Raw genomic sequence first — 20,545 nt, forward strand, 5'->3', positions numbered from 1 at the left:
ATAAGCATGCAAGGTCTCATATCAGAACATTTCTAAATGATATCAATAATAATCAAATAAACTCGATTTTCATAATAAGGTCAGAGTTCTTAACCAATCCATAGAACCCGACGATATACGACTGGAAACAAGATTGTAGATTCAAATGACAAATTCAATCCTTGAATGAATGCAAAAGGCAGAAGTAAGATCACAGGACAGAACAGCCTCAAAGGCTCAGACTAGCTTGTCCATCAAAACAATTTTCATCAAACAGACCGATAGCATATACATCTTGTATTCCCCATCTACTATTCTTTCCCATCTCTTTGGATCCAAGTGAATTTTTTTTTTTTTAACATTAATCTTTCTCACTGTGAATCTCTTGAAAACTCTGGTTTTGCTGGAGATGACCTGATCTTTAGAGGCACTCGATCCCCAACTCTCACGGTGCAGCCCACTAGTCAGCCACACAAGATTACACACATGAAGACCACAGAACAAACCAAGATCACACAAACACGAGACTTTTTAACGTGGTTCGGCCAATCTCTGCCTACTCCACGGATTTCACTATTGCCATGGTACAAATCAAAAGGTGACTCTCACCACAATGCCTTTGTTGCATTGGGCATTGGCACATATATGCCATTACATTCGAATTTCCACAATCCATGTGCCTAAGCAGTTTCAAATGACAAGCCAACATGTGGCATAACAGTTGCATAACCATCCAGCCATAATGTGTGCACAATTGTCTTAAGGGGTCTTCACAATGTGCATGTGCAAGCCAATGCCTTGCTGCCATGTGTGCAAGCCCATGCCAAAACCGCCTACCAGTTGCCTTTGCTCTGCCTTCCTTGGTCACAAGCCTTCGCATACGACCAAGCATGCCTTGGTTTGATTTGTAACCATTTACAACAGTTGCCTCCATGTGCAAAACACGACCAGGCGCTTGCCAATTGTCACACACACACACGCTGGTGCATTCCTTGCCACGCCCTGGCCAATGCCTATTGTGCCTCTGGCCCATTGTGTGCCGCATTTTGCCTATCTGTTTAGCCTAGTCAGTGCCCACCCTCCAGTGCCCCCAACCGTGTGTCATTCGTGTTCTCGCCAATGCTTGCCCATGCAAGCTATGCATAGCCCATGCATATGTTCTTTGCCATGCCAAAGCCTTGGTCCCATGGCCTTCTTCCCACCATGATGTTCCAAGTGTACATTGGCAAAGGTGCAAGGTGCTACCACAAACCAATGCATGTGCCAACACTTTAAGGGGCTGACAGTTACCATATTATTATTCTTTTTATATTAGGTTGACGGGCAATGTTTCGGATCCCTTATAGCTAAAGAAAATATGTCAATCATATAATCCAAACACCCAATAATGTTTGGTTTTGGTCGTTAAATATCGGCCAAAACATATATTCATGCAACAACAAAAAAAAATGCATTTTATTGGATGATAGGATCATTATCATTGTTATTATTATCCAAGCGAAGTCTATCAAATAGACGGTTTGTATCAATCAAATGTGAGACCTACTAATAGTAGACTTTGAAAATTTCTAGATTCCCAGATTTCACTTGGGCCCTGTTTGAATTCCATGAAACATTTTTTTTTTTCTATCCATAAGTTAGAGGGAAATAATATGATTATGGTTAATTTAGAGGGATATCAACCTAAATTGAAGCCTCCCTATCTTAAGTAAAAATTGAGCAGGATTGGTTCAAGTTATTATTTTTCATGTGCAAATAAAGGAGGATATTGTGGAAATATTTTTCCTTTCCAAACTTTTTCAGAAAATCCCTGCAATCCAAACAAGGCCTTAGGGCATGTTTGGTGACAATGAAAACAATTTCATGGAATATTTATTCACCAAAGGGGACAGAAAAGCCCGAAAAGGTAGAGAAGGACTGGGAGAGATATCTGTGAGGGCCCTGAGGGAGGAGAGCATGTGAAGGGGTTGGTAAACAGAAGGAAAAAAATTCCTTGTTTAAACTAGGATTTCCCCTCTGTTCTCTCTCTCTCTCTCTCTCTCTCTCTCTCTCTCTCTCTCACCTGTACCGCCTCTTTGCCCTCTCTTGTACTAGGTAAATAAATATTCCATGATTTTTGTTGGGAATTAACCGGGTAGAACTCACTCCTAAAAGCTCCCTTATAACCCATCCCATCCCAATCCACTTCACTTTACCGATGTGGGACTATTTGCTTTTGCGTGGAACCCCAACAATCTCCCCCTCCATGCGGAAGCAACATGGACCATCTCGCCCTTCCACGTGGAGGCAACGTGAGAATCACGAGATCTTCTCCGAGGGAATTCCACCATCCTCGGAGGCACACCCGGGTTACCGAGATCTTCCTGGGAGTTACCAAGCCCCAACTCTGATACCATTTGTTCGGAATTAGTAGAACTTACCCCTAAAAGGGTGCCCATTCCCTTGTAACCCACCCCAATCCACTTCACTTTACCGGGGACTATTTGCTTTTGCATGGAACCCCAACAATTTTTTTTCATAGTTGCAAAACATGCCCATAGAGAACTTTATAATTACCTAAGAGATTTTGATTTCCACATATTCCAATTTGTTCCTTTAATAAAATTTCTGCCATTCAAAAAGATAAAGATATTTTGATTTCCACATGATGCATTCTAAAGTCCAAGCGCGAAAGACAGGTCTATATCAAAGGGAAACTAATTGTGTTAGTGGGCACCCCACTTTGTATCTATTGTGTTCACACCCTGCTGAAGCATTCTTTTCAGTCCCATTCTCCTAACAACTAATTTTCGGGTCCCAAATTCACTATCAGCACATGATCTTTTCTATTGATGTGATCGACGAGCATAAATGCAGACTATTTTAATTGATCTTACATTGATCAGATGATCTTAGCTAATTAATCCACCCAGCGTCGACTTTCTACGATTCTGTCGAAACCAGCTTGAGAAGGGACTGGGACCATGTAGGTCACCCATCATCTAAGTTCAGTCCCTTGTGGAACCCAGAAACTGATTGCTAAGATTGATTCTCACTATGGTCGTCCATCTGGTCGAATTCGGATGGACAATCGACTTAGCTGATAGTCTTGTCTGAAAGCCGAAATACCAAACTACTCTTCCAAGTAGGTGGTGAAATTTTCGGTTGGTTGATTCTCAGGAGGAAAAAAATGCCAATGCCCTCTCACATAAGGGGTCCAAATCCACAAATGCATAGGAAACAAGACATGGGTCTCCATTTTGCTCATTCATGGAGTTGTATTTTGTACCTCTAAAAAAGATGATTATCCATTGTTAGTCACTACTGTTTGTTTAAGCGGTGTAGACTCGGGGAGAGAGAGAGAGAGGGAAATACCTTGAAGAATAGTGGTAAGCATTGTTTGGTTTTCAACCTGATAGAGTAGTCATAGGGAGTGTCATTACTAATAGAGAGAAAAGAGAGAGAGAAAGATAAAAACCAACATTCATGTTGCCGCTGAAATCTGACCTAAGATTGAATGAGTCCCAGGTGGTAGCACACTTGAGGAGATGACCTGTGCTCACAATCAAACGATAAAAAGCCACCTTGAGTTTTGGATTCCGGGGAGGCTCTCCGATGCTTACGTCGGAATTGCCAACCATGATATGAGCTCTCTGATGAGAATTCTAGAAAATGACTGAATGTAAAAATAATCAAAAGTTTCATACCTTGGAGATTGTGCCTCTATTTATAGGGGAAGATTGGAGTCCTTACTTGTTATTGGTTGGATGACCACCATGTATCCGTCTTCGATTGTTGCCAAGTGTCCACTCCCGATTCGTAGCGAATTTTACCACCAACATTTCTCAAGAAATCCAATCAAGATTCCACCTTTGTTTTTGTGATTTTGGACTTGAATATTATACGGAGGGGGCAAGGGTGACACATCAACTGACATGCAATAATTAACCATGAGACATCATTGGGAGTGTACATGAATTTCCATGCTACATTGGCAATCGAACAAGGAGTTTTGCTGGCGCAACCAAACGCAAGTGGGCACCTAGGATGGCAGTGTACTTTGAGGTGCGGAGGGGCTATTCTTCATGATCAGTCGAGATCATCTTAAATGCAAACACATGTAGAGAAGATGCGTGTAGAAGAGAACAGTAGCATTTAATGAAGGATATGGCACTTTATATGAGCATATAGTGGGTCTGGGTCACAAGGTTGAAAGTTCTCTCTGTGAATTGCAAGATATGGTCACCATGACAATGACTCAATACATACTTCCATCACTTTCTTTTCACATTCTATCTTAGGCAGACTACCAAAGAGAAAAAGAGGAGAGAAATAAAGCTTTGTATAATTGTATGACAAAAGGACACACATCTCGACAGCCTCCATAACATAACAGCTAAAACGTGGGCCCCATCTAAAGATCCTATCTCTTTGACACTGATCTCAAGGCACTATCATTAGATCAGCCAGAATGTGGGTCCCATCTAAGATCCTATACTTTTCACACTTCTCATAACACTTTTCTTTTTCTTTTTCCCATTTCTGTAAAATAGTTTTTTTCTTTTACATTTTGATACATAAGCTAGGGAAAGCTATTTTAATAAGAGTTTATCTTATTAAGGAATTATAACATACACTAGTTGAAGTATCATAAGCAACATACTTATAATTTCTCGTTTTTATAGAACCAAGCAAATACAGTAAGGGTTGTAAATTTGCAACAAATTAATGGGGCTATTTCATAAATGAAAACACTTTTTAGAAAATAAAGATGAAAGTGAAAATGACAAACAATTTCGCAATTGTCACTGTGTTTTCCTTGGCTTTAGTGGGGGTTTTCACCATGTTTTTCTTGGGTTTGGTTGGGGATTCAGCTCTCTGCTTTGTCTTTTGTGCACATGTGCCGACAGAGGACCTATCTCTTGTTTTTTTTTGTTTTTTACAGAGTAGATTTCGGTTTTGCTAGTAGCCCTCTTTCATAAATAACAAGTATTAAGGGTGAGGGCTATTTTGGAAATAAATGGTCCAAATATGCAGACATTCAACTGGGGATTGCCCACTAATTTCCAAAACTGTGGGTTAAAAAATAAGGAATTTGCTATGGTCCATCGCAAAAGGCATTTCGGAGATGGTCTGTTGCATGTCAGACCAGCCACCTCGTGAATGAAGACAAGAGCGGCTGAAAAGTGAGCCTGTGTGGCTGGTCTGACATGTGACAGACCACCTGCAAAATGCTTTTGCGATGAATGCTTGCAATTCCCTGAAAATAAAAGGGAGCAAATATATCACTTCCCTATTTTTATTTTTATTCAGGGAAGTGATCGACATATTCGCCTCCTTTTCTTCCCTGGGTTAGTCCCCTCTAATGTGTTTATGACTACTCTTTTACACTGGGCTGTCCCAGGGAAGAAAAGGGGGTGAATATATCAGTTCCCTATTTAAAAAAATTTTGAGCTAGCTATTAGTTGCAAATAATCAATCATATTTAAATTTTACACTAAACCCAAAACTCAGAAAAAAAAACTATCTCATGGTAAGATAAGCGATCAAGTACTACAAGCACAAACATGAAACCTATCTCCCACACCCAAATCATAATAGGGTTTTGCTAAGGAGGGAGTACCCTAAGGGCACTGGTTAAGCATCATTTAATGAACTTGAGGATCATGAAATTACACATACTTTGATAAAAAAATCTCACACTCCTTAGCAAAACCCATCATAATAAGAAACACTTTAAAGAATCCATCATCTTTAACCTGGTCTTCTTTTTAACTTTATATGGACCCCATTTCCTATGTGCGACCATCATTACCTTTTCTGTTTCCCATCTCAAAAAACCCATCTCAGTGTTTTTATTTTATCCTTCAGCTTTTATAGCAATCTAGGGGTTGCTTCAGCCATTCCCACCGCATTCAATGACAATTCAAGCCCACCTCTGTCTTGGGCACATAAAATAACCCAACGAAATAGGTTCCATTTCCCTAGAAATCTTATGCATCCCATTTTTTAAATGCATGTCGAGTGGGTTTGGGTTGCATTAATGGCAATAAGTGGGTAGGATTACCCGCCCCCATCCCAATACAACCCTTTGAATTCAATTCCAAGGCCTTCTAGGCTAACCTTATACGTACAACTTAATGGGTTTTGGACCTTTTGGTGCCCTTGCCAAGCTTTTTTTGTCTCTACAAATAGATGAACTTGGTAATTGGGTTTCTATGCTTTTTATTGTGGGTTTTTGGACTATTGAGGGTGGTGAGGTTTTGGGTTTCTCTTTTGTTTTGAGAGATGAATTCTGGTGTTGGGATTAGTCCTGGTAATGTTCCAGTGTACCATGGGAGTAGATTGAAGGAGGTTGAGAGAAGGGTGAAGGTTGCAGAGGTGGTTTTGAGGTGTGTGATTTGTGGGTTCGGAGTGCTTGCAGCTGTTCTTGTGGGGTCTGATACACAGGTCAAGCAGATATTCTCTATTGAAAAGAAAGCTAAATTTACAGACATGAAAGCTTTGATGTAAGAACATGAAATCTCTCTCTCTCTCATATAATTTGAAGAATCCTTTGAACAATGCAGTCTTTCTATTTTCCTAATTTTTCTTCTTTTCCTCTCTCAAAATAGCTTTTGGATTAATCCAATTTTTTTTTCTCTCCAATATTTTATGGGACACACTCCAGTTTTAAATTTTTTTTTTTTTTCTAGTATTTTATGTGCTGAAAGAATCCATATCTCTGTTTGTTTGTTTTTTTCATGTTCTTTTTTTCTCTTTCACTATTGCATGTGAGTGCTGAAAGATACAACTTGAGGCTTGATATATTATATTTGGAGTTTTTAATATGGTGTAAAGCCAGATAGGGGTACCACCCTTGATATATGATCCAACAGCTCACTTTTTGAGAAGCTGCTCTTGGATCATTTCAAGGTTGGTACTTCGACCGTACAAGGGCCTTATTATTGTAAGGCCTTGCACCATGAGAAATTATATGATGCCATACCATCAAAATGTAAAGGGCAGACGGAGACAAAACCTGCTGCCTTGGTTTTTGAACCAAGGAAAAGTAATAAAGGAGGCTCTCTCTTGGATTAAAAATCACCCTTTATTTCTAATTTCTCATATATTTGTTCTTGTGATTTCATTGTGGAATGATCTTTTGCATCAACTATACACTAGAACACAGTGTATATATTAACCACTACCATCTAATTGGTGCAAATGCCCATCATCCTGACCGTCCAATGCACCAATGCTTTTTGGATAGTCAAAGTACTAAATTTACCCAGATGGGTTGATCATGATCGTCCAATTAAAGTCTTTCTTCTAAACGATTAACAACAAAAGGCAAGAATATGCTAGAAAACCCCCATCTTTGGTCTGGATTTTGTGCCATTCTCCTGCTAAGGGATGACCCATTTATTGGACGGTCTGGATGCATGGATACATATACTGCTTGGATGGTAAAGAAGGCTCGTATATACAAGAAACTTTGGTGTATGTTTACAGTAAAAAAGAAGATCATCCTCTTTTACATGATTACTGTTTTGATTTTCACTGTAATTCCACAGGTTTTTGGTGATAGCTAATGGAATAGCTGCTTCTTATTCACTGGTTCAAGGCTTTCGGTGTGTAGTGAGTATGCTTAGAGGAAGTGTGTTATTCAGCAAGCCCTTGGCTTGGGCCATTTTCTCTTGTGATCAGGTACTGTTCAAAAGGGGTGGAAATATCATTTCCTTTAGGCCCTGTTTGGAATACAAGCTGGAAAATATTTCTCATGGAAAAAAATTTCCTAGGAAATTTTTTTCCATCTCCACAACTTAGAAAGAAATGATATAGTAATGTCTTACTCAGTTATTTGGAGGGATATTATTAAAAAATTGAAGGTCTCTATTGGGTGGCAAAATTGGCCGAACCCAAACCGAACCGAAAATTCGGTTTCGGTTTGGTTAAACCAAACCAAATTTCGGTTTGGGGATCAAACCGAACCGAAACCGAATATTTCCAATTATTATGAGTAAGGGGTGGCAAAATTGGAAGAACCGAACCGAAAATTCGGTTTCGGTTTCGGTTTGGGGGTCCAACCGAACCGAAACCAAACCATTGCAACCCCTAGTCTCTATATACAAAAGGAAGTGATATAATCCCCTTTTTTCTTCCCCTGGCCAGCCCCATCTAGTGTATTTATGAAACCTTTCTTGTGAAAAAAAATCCTAACAAAATTTTTTGGTCTCAGCAATTTAGAGTGAAATGATATAGTTATGAGTTTATGACTTATTGAGAGGGATATCATTATAATTGAAGGTCCCTCTAAATAAAACTTGAACTGGTGCGGTAATATTTACTTTTCATTTGTAATCAAACAACGGAAAAGTATGAAATTTCGGAAAACTTTTTCTTTTCCTAACTTTTCTAGAAAATTTGTGCAATACAAACATGACCTAGGCCCTTTTTGGACTGCAAGAATTTTCCGGCAAAAAAGTTTGGAAAGAGAAAAATATTTTCCAAATGTTCTACTTTTTTACATGCGAGAGAAAAGATAACTTGAACCAAAGGGCCTTCAATTTTTTTTATTACAAAGGGTCTTCAATTTTTCTTCTAAACAGTACGAAGGAAAAAAATTTCTGTCAAAAATGTTTTTCTTGCAAACCAAACAGGGCCTTAGCTTAAAAGGATTTCCATTACTCATCTTGTTCATACTCGCAGATATTAGCCTATGTGATGCTCGCAGCGGTGGCTGCGGCCGCACAATCGGCGGTGATTGCCGAGTTTGGCCAGCCGGAATTACAGTGGATGAAGATATGTAATTTGTATGGGAAGTTTTGCACCCAAGTGGGTGAGGGTATTGTAAGTGCATTTTTGGTTAGTCTTAGTATGGTGACTCTCTCTTGTATGTCTGCCTTCAATCTCTTCCGTTTGTATGGGAGTAACAAAAGTAAGAACAGTGGAATATGGTAGAGAAGATTGGAAGGTTTCATGGTGAAGATGGCTATCCATTGCTTTTGATGTAATGCAATAAATGGAAAATGTGGTTTTGTATAGAAATGTTAGGGGAGAATGGAGGCCAAGTTTCAGTTATTTTGAATTAAATGTATGTGGAGGCGCAATGGTTCAAATGAACTTGTCTACATGTCTACAAATGAACTTGTACTTCTTGTTTTCTAGTACGAGTTTTTGGCCTTCTTTATCAATTGTTGGTGATGTGGTTTTCACTTTTGAGAAGTTCTTAATCACTGGCTGCGCTTGGATTGCCGGAATCAGGTGCTGGAATCAGGATCTGATTCTAATTCTGGTTGATTCTGGTTTTTTATTAAAAAAAAGGGAGGAATTGACACCGGTAGAATTAGAAGGGAAAAAAAAGCCGGAATCTGTTTCTTGACCCAAGAGGTGGTGCTCTGATTCCACACTGATTGGAATGTAACTTTTATTAGAATTTGTTTGAATTAAAATTTTAATTTTAATTTTTCTAAGTCCTTGTAAGAGAGAATTGGAATAGGAATCGTAATATGATATCGATTCCAACAAGCGGAGTAGTCTCCTCAGAGTTACCTGGTAAATAAACTAAATTTTGTTAGAGATTTTCAAAATGTTTTGCGTAAATTCAAAATATTTGAAAGTATTTTATCAAAATAAAAAGAGAAATTAAAATAGATTTTCAAAAAGGGTTGGTCGACCGCGGATTGGAATCTGGAAGTTTATATGATTTCCAGAAAGGTATGGCGGTCGACTGCGGTAGCCCCGATCGACTGCGGTTCTTTGGATCGGAAAAAATAAAAAGTCCAGAAACATATCGGCGGGCAACCGCGGGTAGCCCGGTCGACTGTAGCTACGCCAAAATCTATCCGTTGGGAGAAAATGGACACATCTTTTCACTTCCAAATTTGAATCTCTTCGTGTTTTTTTTTTTGCTTCCCAACAGTCATGGATGATTTCAAACTCAAGGGACACTTTATGGATGATTCAAATTAGTTATATTGCGAAGATGTGCGATCTAACGGCCATTGTACAAACCAATCTAAAGGGTACTTTGAAGGGATGATTTTAACGTTCTAAAGGGTACTTTAATGGGATGCTTTTCACATTGAAAAGATATCTATGGCTCTATAAAAAGAGTAGAAAATCTGTCATTTCATAGTTAGTTATTGCTGGATCTTTTCTCTTATAAAATCCTCTACTCTCCTGTTCTTAAAGGTTGAGTTCTATACAAAACAATGCACTAAATATTGTTTTTCTGCACAAATAATTTTAGTGAATTTCTCTAAGGCCTGTAATTCTTAAAGGCCATTTTGGGTTTGATTCCGCTTGTGCAAAGCGTCATCAAACATTTGTAGGATATTCTTACAAGGCTTTATTGTATCTTGAAGGCAATTCGCAGATCCCCTTTGCACACTAATGGTGGGGGCAAAATTTATAAGAGAAATTCCAATGATACCAAGTGAAATTCCCATGATAAGCCCAAGTATTCTTATTGGCAACTTAGGAGGATGGAGATTGGGTTAATTGTAAAATTAAAATTTTTACCCTTTTGAAAACTTTTAACCCAATTAAAGATTAAGAGATCAAAAAACAATTAAAGCAACTAAGTTAAATCTAAAATGCAAATTCAAATAAAAGAGCAAGAGACAAGAAGGAGTGCACCCGAGATTTAAAGTGGTTCGGTCCTCATACACGAGGCCTACTCCACTCCACCAACCAAACACGTTGATGGCTTCACTATGTTGATCTTCTTAACCTTGGTGAAGATCGGTGCCAATTATAATGTCCAAATGCTTTAACCTTGGTGGCAATCCTCACCACGGAGAGAGGGCTTCGCTTCTCCGAACACTCGCCTAAATACACGGTTTATCAAGAAAGAAAGAACAAAGAAAAATCCCTTCACAAGGGTTACAATATTGAAGAAGATGTACAAATGAGAGCCTATGATCCAAATCCTAAATCTAGATGATGAAAGGCATAAACAAGCTTGATTCACTCTTAGGATGTTCCAATAATGTTTTAGAGTGTTAGGATACATGGTTGAGAAGTTTAGAACTCACATATATATAGAAAACCCAAAATATGACCGTTTGGGGGCATAGTGGTAATTCTGGGAAAAACCCCAACGGCTATAATGTTTTTCCGACTTAGTGGTCTCAGAGTTCCGAGAATTTATCTCGGAGTTCCGAGAATACAAACAGAAGTTGAATTTTAGTCCCTGGACCATTTCTCGGAGCTCCGAGAATATTCTCGGAGTTTCGAGAAGCCTATTTCCAGCAGGTTTTTCAATTCTGTTTTCTTATTTATTTTGGGCTTCAAGACTTCCACATTTTATACAAGGTTGGAATTATTACGGGGGTTCCAAAAGGCTTGGAACACCACATGAACAATCACTTAAACATTTAGGGGTGCGTGATTACTTTATTCATGCCTATAAAAATCTAAACTAGGATTGGATCAATACAATCTAAAAAAGACTTAAAATGGTCTTCACTTTGCAATGCTTCAAGTCTTCTTGAGTCTTGGATCTCCTATGACTTTGGCCTTCCGAATGTGGCCAATGAGAGCTTCTTGGCCTCAATCCAAGCAACATTGATTTAACATAATCATGATCTACAACTAAGACAAGCAAACACATTAGTGAAATAAAATCACTTGTGTATTGGAATCATCAAAAGAAAGATGGGAATGCCAATGTTTGGAACCATTGGGCTTACAATCTCTCCATTTTTTATGATGACAAGTACAAGAGATTTTCAAATAAAAGCATACATATTTTCTAGATTTTTCTCTCCCTTTGTCATCAACAAAAAGATGGGGTAAAAATAAGGAGATAAAAATTTCAATTTTAGGGTCCCCCTTATTCAAGGAAAAAATCAAATATAGAACTCCCCCTATTTGGAATACTATACAACACAAGAGGGGTGGTTTTAAAACCATAATAGAATGATATTCAAATTTAAGTGTTAGCCCCTAATCTAAAAATAAATTTGAATAGAATCATGTGGGGGCTTTAGGAACCCAAGCTTTCTTGGTCCCACCACAATCCCTAATCTTAGATGTACATTGGAATTAATAGTGGCCATAAATTCCATAATAATGGCATCTAACATGAGGGTTAGATAGACTAGTCTTATCATAAAACATATGCTTAGGTCAATGACTAGCTTTCTTCAAGATTATGCCAATGATTTTATCACCATTTAAAAATCCATGAAGACATAATCTTAATATTTCATTTTCATTATGAAGATGGGTTATTTGATTCAAAAAATCATTATTGTCATCTTCATAACATTTGGAAGAGCTTGCCACATTTTAAAAATTAACTATTTGACAAGATTTCTCATCCAAACTACCCTTAAGGGTTTCAATATCAAGTTTAAGATTTTCAATTTGTACTTGAGCTTGAAATTTGGAAGAAAATGATTCATTTTTCAAAATATCAAGTTCATTTTCTAATTTGAAAATAGATTTCTTAAGAACTGTATTTTTTGAAATTTGGGAATGCAAAGTATTACATAATTCATCATAAGATATGTTTCCACTATCACTACTAGATGAACTATGAGAAGGGTTTGAATTTACCTCATCTTCATGGGTGAGGCCATGAAGCATAGATCATCTTTATTTGCTTCCCTTTCACTTGAGCTCTTGCTTGAAGCGCTTGATGCATCCCAAGCAGCTACAAGACCTTTGTTCTTCTTCTAATCATTTTTATTTCCTTTGAACTTCGAGGATGATGACTTGAGAAGTGGACACTCCGGTCTTTTGTGTCCCGTCTTCTTACAATTGTAGCGTTGTATTCCACCCTCAAAGGGTCCTTTGGACATCGCATTGCTTCAATTTGAGTCTGTTCCAAAGGAACTCTGCCCTATTGTTCCAGACTTTAATTGCCCATCTCCAGGATCAAAAGCACATGTTATTGGACATGGTCTCTTTGGACCACGCACTGATCTCCTTCCATCTGTTTGCTCCGGAGTAGTAGCAAGGGTTGTGAAAACACGAGGCCACCCCACCTTTATAGACCAGGTGAACTGGAGACTGGAGAAAGATATTTGCCAGCAATGCTTGAAACAACAGCTGCTGTGCATCCGGGTGTTAGTGGTGGTGCTGTGATCAATGCCAATGATCATATGATTGGACTCGTAACAAGCAATGCAAGGCACGGGGGAGGAACTCTAATACCGCATCTCAACTTTAGCATACCTTGTGCAGCTCTGAAGCCAATCTTCAAATTTTCAGACGGGCGGGATCTGTCCATTTTGCATGCCATGGATGAACCCAATGAGCTCTTTTCTTCGGTGTGGGCTTTGATGCCACCACCACCATTTTCTTCTCTGCCACAATCTCTATTGGATAAAATGGCAATGATAAGGTTACTTGGAGCCCATCTTTGTGTTTAGGAGACTTGCCCAGTCTCACTAGCATCCTTTTATCTCCTCTTCTTTTAGGAGACTAGCCTAGTCTCATTAGCACTCCCCTCTTAGAGTTGTGCAATAGGAATTTGTCCTTTCGTATATGAGTCAGTCTCTAACATAGGAATCCGTCATTAGTCTAGAGAGTCAGTCCTCTTGTTCAAGAATCAAAGTCTATCATCATAGGGGTTAGGTTTCTTTCCAACCTCTCATCAAATCATGCGATTTTTATCCACTCTTGCAAGGTATAGGATGCTGTCCAACCCTTGCAGAGTCGTGATTCTGTCTTTTTCCCCCGCAAAGCATAGGATGCTGTCCAACCTTTGCGGGATATCAGGAGTCTGTCCTCCCCTTCTGATGATAGGATGCTGTCCTCTTGAGTCAAAAAACATCAAAAACATATGAAAAACTAAAAATCTCAAAAATCTTGAGTCTCTAGGAGTAGTTAGGAAATCTTTTTTCCGAACTACGTTGGCTTGATCCTCTTCCACGAGGTACGTAGTGCAGCTTGGGATCCACATCCCAAGTCCAGCCAAACCTTTAAAAATAAACATTCCAAATCTTTCAAAATTACAAAAATATTCAAACCCTTTTTAAAAAGATCTTCCTCTAGAGTTAGGAGTCTGTCCTAGCTGTTTACGGTGTTTAGAGTTAGGAGGCTGTCCTGATTTGTATTGATATGGTGTGTCCTGTCGTGTGAGTGTCCCTAGAGTTAGGAGGCCTCGAGTCGGTTGGTTAGACATTTAGTTGAACCGATGGCTAGACTAGGAAGCATATAGTCAGCCCATGGTTTTCATTAGGTTGCACAGCCTAGTTACACATAGGATGTAGGACCCACCTGCATTAGCTTAAGGCTAATCAACTTGTATTAGTTAGGGCATATATAGAGTCCTAAAAATTACAATTCACTTGAATTTAAGCAATTGTGCAAAAATCTTTAAAAATCAGTTGAGTCTAGTGGAATCGAGTTTAGGATAGCGGTTCTAGATGATTAGGCATCGTAGTTAGAATAGGTCATCGAACTACGTTGACTCCGATTCTTCCCGAGGCCGGGATACGTAGAGCAGCTGGGATGGACGGCCATCTTGGTCCGAGTCAGGTCACATTAGAGTTAGGACTCATTTTGTCCAGTCATGTATAGAATTGAATTGTGTGCTTTGTTGTGTTTTCTTACTTTCATGTACAGATCTTATACCTTTAGCTATAGCATGCATGTGTTTGCACACCAGAACTCAGACACCAATTAGGTATGACACTCATAACCTAGTTATTCTTAGGCGACACTTCTTTCATTTCTTTTATGTGTGCTTATTATTCATCTCCGAGACATGCATGATTAGATAGACGTCTTCTCGGAGATATTCGTTCCCATTTCATATGACTTTCGCCCAAAACTCTTCAAAATTATTAAGTAAATGGCATAAGAGACCAGGTGTTTGCACTTGGGCGGATGAGGTGCTCTTTAGACCTTCCGAATTCATAACCAGGCACGAACCTTCTTTTATATCTCTGGTTATCCGTTGCAACAGAGCATAGTATGGGATCCTTGGCCCACTTCCTTGGATGACGACTCTTTCTTGTTTAAGGTACGCCTCGAATCTGGGCTAGTCCCCGAATCGAGAGGTATCTCACCCTTGTATCGCCACTCATGCTGTGAGGGGCACTTCTTTCGAGAGTTCCTTGGTAGAGCTCTCCATTCACGTGGATGATCCATAGAGACTCAGCGTGGGGCCCGTCCCCCGCCGCCTCGGTCTCGGATCGGGGTCCACACTTGCCAATAAGAATACTTGGGCCTATCATTGGAATTTCACTTGGTATCAAAGCCTTGGCTCTTAGAAAAGATTTTTTTAAACTTTGGTAAGATTTTTCTAAATCTAACAAGGGAAAGATCGTTGGCAACTTTTCTATTTGTGAAATGTCGAACATTGGAACCGGACTTCTGGAAGGCCATTCCACAACTAGACCTCCTTTCTTTGATGGGTCCAACTATGGACATTGGAAGACAAGGATGCGCATCTATCTTCTTTCGATAGATGTGGAGCTTTGGCATATTGTTAACAATGGATACACTTTGCCTTCCAAGCAATTTGAAGAATGGAATGTTGTTGAGAAAAGGCAAGCAAACTTGAATTACAAAGCTATTAATTATTTATTTTGTGCCTTATGTACGGAGGAGTTTAATAGGGTAGCTCTTTTTTATTCCGCCAAGGTTATTTGGGATACCCTTGCCATTACCCATGAGGGAACATCTCAAGTCAAGGATTCCAAAGTAAACTTGTTAAAGAGTAAATATGAAATGTTTAGAATGAATTTAAATGAAAGCATTTTTGAAATGTTCACCCGATTTTCTAGAATCACAAATGAATTAGCTAATCTTGGTAAATCTTATCCGAATGATGAGCTTGTGGGTAAGTTGCTTAGGTCACTTCCTTCACATTGGGATCCAAAGGTAACCGCCGTACAAGAATCGAAGGATCTCTCTAAGCTCACTATGGAGAAACTCTTAGGATCTCTTATCACTCATGAGATGCTCCTCACTAGCCGACAAGAAGAGAAGAAGCCAAAAGAGAAAGAGAGTAGGTCCCTAGCACTCAAAGCCGCCAAGACGGACTCATCTTCCTCAAGTGAAGCGGATAGTGATGAAGAAGAAGCATTGAGTAAATTCAAAAGCTTATGGAGAAAGAAGCACAAGAAAGATAAAAAGAAGAAGCACCAAATCCAGGGCTCCACATGATCTAGGCTAACACGTATCCTTTTATAGTTTCCATTAATTGAATATAGTGTAGGTGATATCCGTTTATCACCCACACAAGAATCTGAAGTCTTGACCAACGATGGCAACAAACTGTGTCTCTCGGAGAAGATAGATAATACTGGCAATGTGATTTCATCTGTTCCACTGGATTTTTTTCTAAATCTCCATGGCTCCAACAGGTGAGTGTTTGTGAGTATCAGGCCATGACTGTTGAGTATGATATCCGAAGCCCAAGCTCCATCACCTATAGTAACAAGAACAATTGAAGGCAGAGCCTTCTCAAAAGATGCTGTGAGAGGGGCAGTGCAATTCTGGAAAAAATCCCTGGGAATCATTATTGTATATAGATTCATTCCGTGCACTGTACAAGTCCAGATTCCCTTTAGCTCTTTGAGGTTCTTTCTGAAGGCTATCACTCAGAGCAGCTGTTACGGCACCCCATGTCACCACAAGCTGAATCTCTGCACCACCAGCCTGCTGTCTCAAGGGCCTGGACAAGAGACCAATAAGACGGGCATATTCATTGAAAACAAGTCCACCTTCCATTCCAGGAAGACACCGAACATCGGCCATCAACAGTGAGCTGTCACGAGAATCTGCAGGGCAGCAGTTTGCCATGGCTCCCACAGATATACTGTTTAAGAAGTGCAATGGTGACAGGATATCAAAAGGAGAACCCATTACTAGAAGAAGATCCCCTCTCTTATTTGGGGGTGACACACCTATATGTGGTAGATCCTTTGAATTTAACATGGAAACTCCAAAGAAAGCAATTCTAGTGGTTGACACTGCCACAGCATGAGGACTGCTTGATTCACCCAGTGCAGAATGCTTCTGTCCGGCAAATGATGCCCTAATGCCATTTCCATCTTAGAAATATGTGCATGTCTACAGGGTCAAGAATGCTGTGTTTGAAGCCCATTCACACTAGACTGAGGGCTACTATTCATGGGGCCAAGGACCAAACAACCTCCCATGAACCATGATCAGGTGAACCACTATGAGCTTCAATAAGCGATTGAAGAGCAAGGGAAAATGCAGGGGCATCAACCAATGCTAAAAGTTGAGCTGGGATCCAACAAGGAGTTTTGATGTTTGCTTTCTTCTCTCCCTCAGCCAGAACATCAACATGAGCCCCTAGAATTAATTCAGGAAGATCATGTTGCCTTTCTTTTATTGATTGGCCGTAAATGGAGTAATTGGGTTATGAACCCAGGACCGAGGCAACCTGGCTATGATACCTATGTAAGACTTTTTATCAATCCTTATCACACATCAATTTGTATCAGTTTACAAATGGCTTTACGCAAACAGATTTGGGTGAGTGTAAAAATCATCAACAATGGAATTATGTCAGAATCATTTCCAAGTGAATTAAAACCTTGTCCTGAGAGTGAAATTTCAGCCTCTGAAACTTATTAAATATACTAGATGCACATCTTCAAATCCTCAAAAAAAAAAAAGAAGAATGTGACACAAGATTTTCATGGGAGGCAGAAGTTCTTAAACATGCATGTAAGATACTTCAAGAATTATCAAAGGTCTCTGTGAAACCTCAGGATCAAGATGCTATATAATTGCAGATGAATTTAACAATGCAAGGGCAGAACCGAGCACACAGGAATTGGATATTCCTTGCTAAAATTAATTTCCAAAAATTCTCTTTAAATTTGGCATACTCAAGTATAGCCTAGAATCAATGATACTTAGTTGGAATAAATGGTGAAACCATCAGATCAGAACAAAGGCGAGGTGATCAGAATTCAAAAGAATGGCGACAAAATTTTACAGATCTGATTCGAGGTAGGAGAGCTCGCCGGATATCCAGCATATTCACACAAAATCAACAAATTTGGGGGAAAATGACAGAGAATTACCTCAATTGCAGATTTCGGACAAATTTTTGCAAAGAACTTACAGATCCGTACAATTAATGTCATGTGATGTTAGCACCTGGCGAAGGCCATGAACGACGAGCAATTCATCGTAATACATGTCTGGAAAGATGACCGGAATTCCGCTCAACACCGAGATATCACCAGATCTGGTGTCATTGATTGAAAACCCCTCTGCAATAATACTAGAAACCCTATGCTTCTTCATCTTCTTCTTCTCCACATTCTACAAACCTTAAATGGAGATTCTCCCAAAGTTCAAATCTAAAGAAAAAATAAGAGAGAAATGATGGAAGCCCGAAGTAGATCGTCGGATCTATGAAAAACTCATGGAAATCTGAGGAATTCCGATCGGAAAATGGGTTAGGGTTTGCTAGAGAAGAAGGGGAAAGACTAGGGTTTGTATTAGGGTATTTAAAGAGCAAATTAAAGCTTGATGAGGATAGAAAAGGAATAAGAGGATCAAAGGAGAAGACTAATAGCTGAAGAAAACAGATAATGACCGGATCTCTGGTGATTTCACCGGAAAAAGTGATCGGAGAAGATAAAGCTTGGTTGAGATCTGTTTTTCTCTCTCTTCTCTCTTCTCACGGATTTCTCTCTTTAAGAAGAGCTCGTCAGCATAAATCATAGATCCGGAAGCTGTAGATCCAGTAGTAGAGAATCGAGCTTGCCGGAGCTTCGGCAATCCCACCGGAAAAGGTTGATCGGAGAGGATGACCGGAGCTAGAGTTTTGCTGGAAAATGGCAATCGGAGATGAGGAAGGTGTGCGGCTGGCTGGAGAAAATGGAGAAGAAGGATTTGGGATTTGGAGATTTTCTCTCTGCTAGGGTTAGAAAAATTTCTCTGTTTTTCTTTAGATCTGGAAAATGAGCTCTCCCCCTTTGCCATTGACTGACGGATTCTTTTTATAAGAGCGTGATAAATTCGACCTCTTTTCTTATTTGGACAACCACCTTTCGGATAATCCACTCCCCTTTAAAGTTTACACTGCTCACACTCTCCCGGCTCGTTCGCTAGGCAAACGCGCTCGGATTTTGACAAAATTTTGCAGAGACCTAGCTGGGATCCTACCCTAGCTTAGAGTGAAGTTTGAGACCCTAGTTGATTGATTTGGTGGGATTTTGCTCAAACTTGGAGGTTTTAGGGCACGGTCAAAATGGGGTGTCTACAGCAAGTTAGGAGGAGGGAGATTAGGTTAATTGTAAAAATAAACTTTTTACCCTTTTGAAAAATTTTAACCCAATTAAAGATTAAGAGATCAAAAAATAATTTAAGCAACTAAGTTAAATCTAAAGTACAAATTCAAATAAAAGAGCAAGAGATAAGAAGGAGTGCACCTGAGATTTAAAGTGGTTCGGTCCTCATACACGAGGCCTACTCCACTCCACCAACCAAACACGTTGATGGCTTCACTATGTTGATCTTCTTAACCTTGGCGAAGATCGGTGCCAATTACAATGTCCAAATGTTTTAACCTTGGTGGCAATCCTCACCACGGAGAGAGGCCTTCACTTATCCGAACACTCGCCCAAATACACGGTTTATCAAGAAAGAAAGAACAAAGAAAAATCCCTTCACACACAAGGGTTACAATCTTGAAGAAGATGTACAAATGAGAGCCTATGATCCAAATCCTAAATCTAGAGGATGAGAGGCATAAACAAGCTTGATTCACTCTTAGGATGTTCCAATAATATTTTAGAGTGTTAGGATACATGGTTGGGAAGTTTAGAACTCACATATATATATATATATATATATATATATATATATATATATATATATATATAACCCAAAATATGACTGTTTGGGGGCATAGTGGTAATTCTAGGAAAAACCCCAACGGCTATATTTTTTCCCCGACTTAGTGGTCTCGGAGTTCTGAGAGATTTTCTCGAAGTTCTGAGAATTTATCTCGGAGTTCCGGGAATACAAACAGAAGTTGAATTTTAGTCCCTGGACCATTTCTCAGAGTTCCAAGCTCGGAGCTCCGAGAAGCCTATTTCCAGCAGGTTTTTCAATTTTGTTTTCTTATTTATTTTGGGCTTCAAGACTTCCACATTTTATACAATGTTGGAATTGTTATGAGGGTTCCAAAGGCTTGGAACACCACATGAACAATCACTTAAACATTTAGGGGTGTGTGATTACTTTATTCATGCCTCTAAAAATCTAAACTAGGATTGGATCAGTACAATCTAAAAAAGACTTAAAATGGTCTTTACTTTGCAATGCTTCAAGTCTTCTTGAGTCTTGGATCTCCTATGACTTTGGCCTTCCGAATGTGGTCCAATGAGAGCTTCTTGGCCTCAATCCAAGCAACCTTGATTTAACATAATCATGATCTACAACTAAGACAAACAAACACATTAGTGAAATAAAATCACTTGTGTGTTGGAATCATCAAAAGAAAGATGAGAATGCCAAGGTGGGAACCATTAGGCTTACAGTCTTAAGGAAAGCAATTACGCTCCTTGAAGCATCATTACTTGTTGATTTTAAATCTCTATCAGCCACAGATTCCACCAACAATCTTAAGACAAATTTCTCATGG

The 20,545-nt window shown here is 39.3% G+C and overlaps 1 protein-coding gene and 1 pseudogene across 1 annotated transcript; one reads left to right on the top strand and one right to left on the bottom strand.

Annotated features, from left to right (window-relative positions):
* The first annotated feature begins 5,853 nt into the window (after positions 1–5,853).
* Positions 5,854–9,134, top strand: LOC143855854 (CASP-like protein 2B1). The gene is made up of 3 exons (XM_077365906.1): positions 5,854–6,467; positions 7,515–7,647; positions 8,650–9,134. Exons 1-3 carry the CDS (start codon positions 6,247–6,249, stop codon positions 8,899–8,901), a joined length of 606 nt encoding a protein of 201 aa, XP_077222021.1. The 5' UTR covers positions 5,854–6,246; the 3' UTR covers positions 8,902–9,134.
* A 3,806-nt stretch (positions 9,135–12,940) lies between these two features.
* Positions 12,941–18,195, bottom strand: LOC143869906 (glyoxysomal processing protease, glyoxysomal-like; annotated as a pseudogene).
* Between the last annotated feature and the right edge of the window lie 2,350 nt (positions 18,196–20,545).

This window comes from Tasmannia lanceolata, unplaced genomic scaffold (genome assembly GCF_043159265.1).
Source record: "Tasmannia lanceolata isolate RefF3 unplaced genomic scaffold, GAP_Taslan_0.1 ptg000003l, whole genome shotgun sequence".
Classification (NCBI taxonomy): domain Eukaryota; kingdom Viridiplantae; phylum Streptophyta; class Magnoliopsida; order Canellales; family Winteraceae; genus Tasmannia; species Tasmannia lanceolata.